General features: G+C 34.5%; 1 protein-coding gene across 2 annotated transcripts; it reads left to right on the top strand.

Annotated features, from left to right (window-relative positions):
• The first annotated feature begins 1,567 nt into the window (after nt 1-1,567).
• Nucleotides 1,568-6,804, top strand: LOC126664707 (external alternative NAD(P)H-ubiquinone oxidoreductase B3, mitochondrial-like). Of its 2 annotated transcripts, none has more exons than XM_050357220.2 (11): nt 1,568-1,729; nt 1,845-1,951; nt 3,076-3,334; nt 3,855-4,049; nt 4,220-4,470; nt 4,768-4,987; nt 5,108-5,212; nt 5,441-5,713; nt 5,803-5,924; nt 6,169-6,288; nt 6,378-6,804. In XM_050357220.2, the coding sequence occupies exons 2-11, from the start codon at nt 1,863-1,865 to the stop codon at nt 6,463-6,465; spliced, it is 1,722 nt and encodes a 573-aa protein (XP_050213177.1). In that variant the 5' UTR covers nt 1,568-1,729; nt 1,845-1,862; the 3' UTR covers nt 6,466-6,804. The 2 variants fall into 2 exon arrangements, with proteins under 2 accessions (XP_050213177.1, XP_050213178.1); XM_050357221.2 differs by having other exon boundaries at nt 1,839-1,951.
• The last annotated feature ends 1,921 nt before the right edge of the window (nt 6,805-8,725 follow it).

Genomic DNA, 8,725 nt, shown 5'->3' with positions numbered 1-8,725 from the left:
AGCCTTAGATTTTTTTTCAAAATACAGATATTAAATTTATTTCTTTATAAAATTAACTCCCTTAAAGTGCAATTCTGAATTTTTTTTTTTGAGAAGAAATGTGGGATTTTATTGCAGCACTAGAGAAAGTATTACAATTCAATCATATAGCTTCGTGCGAATACATTAAAAGACAATTAAATAACAAAAGCTGCAATCTTCTTGCGCAAATCTACAAGATAAGAATTCCCGATGATAGCAATATAAAATCGAAAATTGCAAATTGTTGATAAAGCATCACAATGTCTTCTGGACGCAACTGATCTGGATTTCGTCAATTGGGCATTAGACTCAAAGTGCACTTCATCAAAATACAATCTACAGCTCTGACAGTTTCAATCTGAATTGTTCAACTGGATTATATATTTGAATGAATTCAATTGAAAACCTAAAAATAAAAATTCCATCATAAACGATTCAAATCTGCACCGCAATAGAAGATCCACAAAGGGAACATCAAATCCCATAAAGGGCAATATAAAATTTTCACAGAGGAAAATATAAACTCCATAAAAGGAGAGATAAGAACAACCATAAATAAAAACATAAAATAGCAAAAAACAACGATCATAAATAAAATATATAAATAAAAACTAAATTAAAGGAGAACGAGACCACCTCCGATCAAAATATTGATCGGCGGTGGCCTTGAAGAAAGCCAAACTTAGGGTTTGTTTTTTTTTGTTGGGAGAGGATGCTGTGCGGCTAGGGTTCCATTCTTAAGTTGTTATAGGTTAATCCTGAATTTGAAGATCAACTCTGATGCTGCAGCATCGGTGGACAAAGGGTTGTCAGTTTTGAGCGCGGTCTATAGAAACTCTTCAGGTTCAGTCATCAGGTGTGGAGTTTCGATATTGCAGGTATGTACTATTGCTGCAATAGCAGAAGTGAAAGCTGTTTTGTTTGGTCTTTATATCGCCGGGTCTTTGGACTTTAACAACTTGGTTTGCGAAACTGATGCGTTGAATGTTGCTAACAGGCTGAGTAAACCTGGGGATGCTGCGAACTACTTACAGATCTTGGTGGAAGATTGCCATGCATAAAGCGAAGGTTGTCATGTGTTTTTGTATTGTAACCTAGTAGCTCATGTCCTAGCAAAGTGGGGTCTATTTTTCGGTAGAGATTGCATTTTTGACGGAAGTGTTCTTTTTTCGGTCAATGAGCTTGCAACCGTTTAAGTTTCGTAATAAAATGCATCTTTGATTCTCAAAAAATAAAAAGTGCAATCCTGAATTCGTTCCTGCTGGCAATTATAAAACACTAACGAAAAAACTCCAACCACTAAAATAGTAGATTTGAGAAAATTCAAGCACTAATAATAAAAACATTATTTATTTAGTCAATAAAAAAATTGTTATGATCATGTGACTAATAATCAACGGCTAAAATTAAACACAATAAAAATCACCGTCACATATTACAAAAAATGCACCTGTAAAGTGGGCCACAGAATCAAACACGCGTACAGTTACCAAAACGACAATAAACACCATCGCCGAATAACACGTGGCCCCATTTCCTTGTTCAACAAGTCAATCGCAGCCTACTTACACAATCACACCTCTCGACTCGGAAGAATCGGAACCATCTCGACAGCGACTCAGTGCGACTACTTTTACACGCCATCACGTTTTCTCCTAACTTCTCGGACTCTCCTTGTTCCTCTCTGCTTGTTCTTCTTCATTATACTGTACGCTTCTTTTTACTTTTCTTATTTTGATTTGATTCTCTGTTTTATTATATTTCTCTGTGTTTTTTTTGTTGTGATTTTAATTTTCTGTTGATTTTTTTTCTGGAAGAAATAGATCTAAATAAGAGCGAAAATGAAAGGTTTAAGCCTGTATAAAAGAGCTTCTAGAGGCTTCCATGAACATCCTTTCCTCTCTAAGTTTGCTATTCTCTGCGCCGTCAGGTTCGTACTCTGTTTCATTTTTTTAATTTTGTTAATTTCTATGCATTACTCTCGTTTTTTATGTGTGTTTATCGTTTTTTGTTTGTTTAATTTTGCTATAATTTATGATTATTTGTTTTCTGATGCTAAAATTAATATGAAATGATTATTATGTACATGTTTTCTGATGTCTCTGTTACACTGTAATTTTTTAGTGAATTGCAATGTTTAGCAATGAGAAACTGCATTGCTGAAACGCGTTACACTGTCTAGATCTCGATTTATTATGTGTGTAAAAAGGAAGGGAAATTATTTGCTACACAGGATGGATCATGGATGATTATATGTTTTGGATGTTCTATACTTGATTTATAAGAATCTTATATGTATTCTTAGGCTTGAATTTGATGTATACTTTAAATTAGAGTCTTAGAGGAAATAGACTGCTGGAAGCACGGAACTGTGCGTTTTATGAAATATTAGTTTAGTTGAATTCATAAAATATGAAGAATGAATTTGTGGCTTTCATAAGCCTAAATTGGATTAGTGACAATTTGTTTACACTGAATCTAATGATTAGTATGAGAGATTTAGACGACAGGATATATTAATTTTAGTTGAATTCATAGAAATATAGAGAATGAGTTTGTGGCTTTCACAAGCTTAATTTGGATTAATGGCAATTTACTTACACCGAGTCTAATGATAATTATGAGACATTTAGAAGACATGAAATACTCATTAAATTCTTTTTATGGTTAATACTAAGGCGGTAAGACCCTTTCAGATTGAACGATTTTGGATGAATAAAATCTGTAGATTTAGCAAACTTTATAGATTTAACCAAAATGTTTGTAAAAAATCATCATTTCTTCACTTTAAATCCCACCTAGCCCTAGGAGTGAAAATGTTACGAGAATTCAAATAGTGTATTTGGATAATTATTGATTTTTTTTTAATAATTTCTGTACTGTCCTCCGAGAGTGGCTAAAGATTAAAGAAGGTGTTGCATGTGTCCTTTTAGACTTTAAGTCAAGGACTCAAAATAATTGAGAGAAGCATTTATGGCTAATAATAAAGTCACACCTAATTTAGCATGTTACCACTTATTCACTTCCTCTTACATGAATATTGTATGGTTGCAGTGGCGGTGGCCTTGTAGCTTTTGCTGATGCAAATGCTATGGCACCATCTGAGGTTGTTCCCAAGAAAAAGAAGATAGTCGTCCTTGGAACTGGTTGGGCAGGAACTAGTTTTCTGAAGAAGTTAGATAATCCTTTATATGATGTTCAAGTGATTTCCCCTCGAAACTATTTCGCCTTCACTCCCCTGCTACCAAGTGTTACATGTGGTACAGTTGAAGCTCGTAGCATTGTCGAACCTATTCGTAACATTGTCAGGAAGGTAACAGAAACTGTTTTGCTTTTTGTTTTTCAATATTTAAATTATTAGGTTGGTGTTTATTGTCATTGTTGTCTCGCAATTTCAATTTCTCTTATTCTATCTTTTAAGCCTTTTTCTATTTGAAAACAGGCTATAAAGTATAATCTTGATAAAAAAAAAAACAGGCTATAATGTAAATAATATGAATTCTATTAGCTTGGTGAATTCACCTCTAGAACTGTAATGGAAATGCAAAATTGTCTACTGGGGGAGAACTGATAGAGAATTTTCCATGGCTATTGAAATTAACAAAATAGATACCCTTTTTTTAAGTGTTGAATATGTTACAGAACTAAATAGATTCCTTTTGTTTAGTGTTGAATAATGATACAGAACAAAATAGATACGTGAGAAGCTAGAGTGCTGCTGGCTACTGGGGGAGAATTGATTAGATTATAGAATTCCCTGGGCTGTTGAAGGAATACATAATCGATGGATGTTGATAACTGATATTGATTATCCTTCATTCACAATTTTGCAGAAAAATGTGGACGTTAGTTTCTGGGAAGCTGAATGTTTCAAGATCGATGCAGTAAACAAAAAAGTTCACTGTCGGTCGAATTCAAATGGGAAAGAAGAATTTGATGTAGAATATGACTACCTTGTAATAGCCATGGGAGCTCGCTCAAATACATTCAACACTCCTGGCGTGGTGGAGCATTGCAATTTCTTGAAGGTAACTTGAATTTTTATTTGTTTTAACAATTTCTTCAGCTTTTCTGTTTTTTAATATATATAATATCCGCAGTAGAATATAGTTTCTTTGTTATGATCTGGTGCCAGAATCTAAGTTTCCTCTTATACTGTCGCTGCTAAAATCTAGAAATATGCATTTTTTCATTGCAGGAAGTCGAAGATGCTCAGAAAATCCGTAGGGAAGTTATTGACTCTTTTGAGAAGGCTAGTCTTCCAAACTTAAGTGATGAAGAAAGAAAGAGAATTCTTCATTTTGTGGTGGTCGGTGGTGGCCCTACTGGTGTAGAATTTGCTGCAGAGCTTCATGATTATGTTAATGAAGACTTGGTCAGATTGTATCCTGCAGCCAAAGATTTTGTGAAGATAACCCTTCTCGAGGCAGCGGATCATATACTAGGCATGTAAGGTTCACTAAGCCTTCTACTTGTTCTTTTTGTCCGTGCTTCAATGTTAATAACTTTGTATGGTATGGCTTTATATTGTGTTAATTGAAACACTCCTTAATTGCTCAGAGTAACAATTGTATTTTGGTTCCTATCTTGAGCTTCTATAATGTATAGGGATAGGGATGGGAATGATTAATGTGAAACAGAACACATAAAGATATAAAGTTGGCATGAAATGGGTTTCTGCTTTAAATGGATATACTTCCCAACTTTCCTCGTCGAAGATGTCTAATTTTGTGGAACAATATGCAGGTTTGACAAGAGAATTACAGATTTTGCTGAAGAAAAGTTCAAAAGAGATGGCATTGATGTGCAGTTGGGGTCAATGGTCGTGAAAGTATCTGACAAAGAAATTTCTACCAAGGTGCGGGGAAACGGGTCAACTGCTTCTATACCTTATGGAATGGTTGTCTGGTCAACTGGAATCGGAACTCATCCTGTCATAAGGGATTTTATGCAGCAAATTGGTCAGGTATATCACTTCCGTTTCTTAAATATTTATTGGCTGATTGTCTTCATTGAAATTTGATGTGCAATAAACAAATATTAATCTCGGCCTAAAATATATTTGATAGTCTTTTCCTGTGTACAGACTAACAGGCGTGCTGTAGCAACTGATGAATGGTTGCGAGTTGAAGGATGCAATGATATATATGCACTTGGAGATTGTGCAACAGTTAACCAGCGCAAAGTCATGGTACCTGTTCTGTTCTTTTTTTTTCTTTCACATTTTTTATGTCATTGTAACACAATATCAATTGTCTATAGCAGTGTTTGTATTACCGTTTTTGTTTATGTTTCTTTAGCAATTTATCCTTATAATATGTCTTTCATTTATCAAATTGAAGATTGGTCTAGTCTACCTTATGATGAATTTATTACCCAGATTCCTTTATTTTTTTGGCTCATACCATGGTCATTGTAGGAGGATATCTCAGCAATATTCAAGAAGGCAGACAAGGATAACTCTGGAACTCTCACAGTAAAAGAATTTAAAGAAGTCATTAATGACATTTGCGAAAGATACCCCCAAGTGGAACTTTATTTGAAGAATAAGAAATTGCACAATATAGCTGATCTTCTGAAGGAAGCCAAAGGGGATGCTGCAAAAGAAACCATCGAACTAAATATCGAAGAGCTAAAAAAAGCTCTTTCTGAAGTGGATTCTCAGATGAAGTTTCTCCCAGCAACAGCTCAGGTGCTATATTGCTTTGTTTTATTACAGCCTTATAATTCTTTTGGGAACAATACAATTATTTTTTAATCTATTGTGTGCAACATTTTCAGGTTGCTTCTCAACAAGGTACTTACCTTGCCACTTGCTTCAACCGCATAGAAGAGGCTGAAAAGAATCCAGAAGGCCCTCTGAGGTTCAGGGGAGAAGGTCGCCATCGTTTTCGCCCATTCAGGTTACTCATTATTTTATAATTTTAGCATATAAAGAAGCTTGTTTTTTGGTTTCATGATTTGTATTCAATATTGCGGTATTATCATTCTTTGGTTTAAAAGATTGAAAATGACATAGAATTACACAGTTGTGCTGTTTTAATGACGCGTATTCATTGTTCTCTTGAATCGAATGAGTTAATATTTGAAGCCTCTTTAAACAGTCAGTAAGAGCTGCCTAATTTTATTTATGCCCACGGTATCCAGATACAAGCATCTTGGGCAATTTGCTCCATTAGGAGGAGAGCAGACGGCAGCTCAATTACCTGGTGATTGGGTTTCAATCGGGCACAGCAGTCAGTGGCTTTGGTATTCCGTCTATGCGAGGTAACCAACTCTCCTTTATCCAATGCTAACTGCCCGACCTTTTCAGCGTCATGTATTTCATTCTTTTATATATTTTTTTTCTCCTCCAGCAAGCAAGTGAGCTGGCGCACAAGAGCCTTGGTGGTTTCCGACTGGACAAGGCGTTTCATCTTTGGAAGGGATTCCAGTAGAATCTGAGGTAGCAAATAGCAGGTTCTTGAGTTTGACCAAACACTGGTAATCCCATTTTGGTTAATGAGAAATTTTGCTTCCACATCTTTTTCGCTCGTCAATTCGTTTGATAATCGCATTACAAATGCCTCAGTAGTTTAGTTGTGACTGTTATTGGATTTGGTTGCTGCTTGTGATTGTGCTCCTCCATTTGCCATAATGTTTTTGTGGTAGACACCATTATGGAAAAGTGAGTCATTTTTGGTGGTAAAGTTATAATTTCATTGAGATTCATAATCTTTCTCGGCTGTATCTACCGTGTAATTCAATAATCTCCTGTTGAAATAATTAAATAATTAAAATCCATTTTGATTCTCTCACATATAAATTTCAAACTGGGATATTGTTTGCCCAGCATGAGTTTGGGCTCATCTTTTCTTATACTATAACTAAGCGGTGTAAACAAGATGGGTTATTTGTGAGTTATTTGATATCTACTCGGAAAAAACTTTAGATCGAGCCGAGCTCGAGTACCAATTATAAAGGCTTGTTAGTTTCGTGTCTAAACGCACCTCTCTTCTATAAAACTTAATAATTTTCATTATATTTACTCTTTATACCTCAACTGAAATATATATTATAGTAATAGTTCAATTGCATATTTTATAGTGAAAACAATTCATTAAATCTGCTTATGTATAATAATTATTTTTATATTTTTATAAAACTCAAGTTGAGCTCGGATATTGTTAGATCTCGAGCTTGTGATTGAGAAGTTAAACTCCTTTTAGCTCAAGACTGAGTTTGGCCCAACTCGGGGGCTTGGCTTGGTCTGTTTACACCTCTTATGATCTCAGATTTTGTATTGACTGTAATTATTTGAACGTTTGTTAGTCTACATGTAAATATATCAAGTGCAAGACAAAATGATGAAGAAGTCGGCCTTTTATATCGCAGATAAGCTGCCATTTGTAAATACCCTAAGCTTGTACTCATTTTTATGTGTTATTTGTATGTAATAGACAAAATTGCATAGATTGGACATCGACATGGACGTTGAATAGAAAGAATAGTTGGGTGCAACATGGGGTTCTCCCTCCTTAGGGGACAAAGGGAGGGAGGGGTCTATTATAATTGAGGATAACTACTTAGCTACTCTAATTGGTGCCTATAAAAAGATTTTGGGTTTGTTTAAACTTCTCGATTAAAAGTTTTGAGTCCATGAATTTTGGATGTCAAAATTTATAAGTACGGCTAAAACTTATTCTTTCGTAAAACAAAAATATAAGAATTTGCAATTTCTTAAAAAAAGAAAGAAAGATATTTTACAAAAATTTATCATATCAAAATTCTCCTTCTAGATTAAAAACTAAAATTTTAATTGGAGGATTACTTTAAAATCTTAGTATTTTAACAATAGTTCATAATCTTATTTGTATTTAACTCTTGATAGCTGTAGACTTAGCTCTATTCTCCTAATTTTCAGTATTAGTAGTATTTTATTGGGAAATCAGGTTTACTAACACGCTGGCTCATCAGATTATGACAATTATATGTAGATTAATTGTAAGAGTTGGTGATGGTGCAGTGCACATGTTCGTGAACTGAATTGTGAGATAATGGCCATGGTGTCTCAACGCTTGCAATTAAATTACAAGATTCACTTAGCATTCCTCCTAAATGTAAAAAGGGAAATTAAAAAATGTCCTTTTTTAACAAAAATATGCATTGTAAACTTTTTTGGGGGCCCATGAATTAACAAATGGGTAGTAAGGGGGCCCACAACCACATGAGTACACAGCTGATATGCCATTGTTGCATCCATTATGCAAGTACCGTGGTCTTATTATTAATTTATGCCACAAATGACGTGGCTTCTTCTCCTGTGATTGGTTCGAATACCACTCAAGTTTAAAACTATTAGTTAAAGCATTTGATGAGATGTGATTAGCTTCATTAATGTCCTTTTCTCTTTGTTAATTGGGCTTTAAGGATTAATTATTAGCTCTTTCACGTTGATGCTGGTGGGATTACACGATTGATCAACGTCTCATAATATCACCATGGCATTATTTGGTTGGAGGTGAAGAAATAAGTCTAGTTTAGGTATAGAGTCCTACTGTCGAAATGAGTTGTGATACGATAATCTAATTCGCCAAATATGTAAAATCAGCAAATGAGTTTTAATCAGTTTGTATTAAAAAAAACGTGTCAACTTATAACACGAGATAAATAAGTTGTGCTGCATGCATGTTAGTTTGTAAAGTTGTCTAATTGTAATAATATA

The sequence above is a fragment of the Mercurialis annua genome, linkage group LG1-X (genome assembly GCF_937616625.2).
Source record: "Mercurialis annua linkage group LG1-X, ddMerAnnu1.2, whole genome shotgun sequence".
Lineage (NCBI taxonomy): Eukaryota > Viridiplantae > Streptophyta > Magnoliopsida > Malpighiales > Euphorbiaceae > Mercurialis > Mercurialis annua.
The sequence above is the reverse complement of the archived record's forward strand: the minus strand, read 5'-3'. Positions and strand labels throughout refer to the sequence as shown.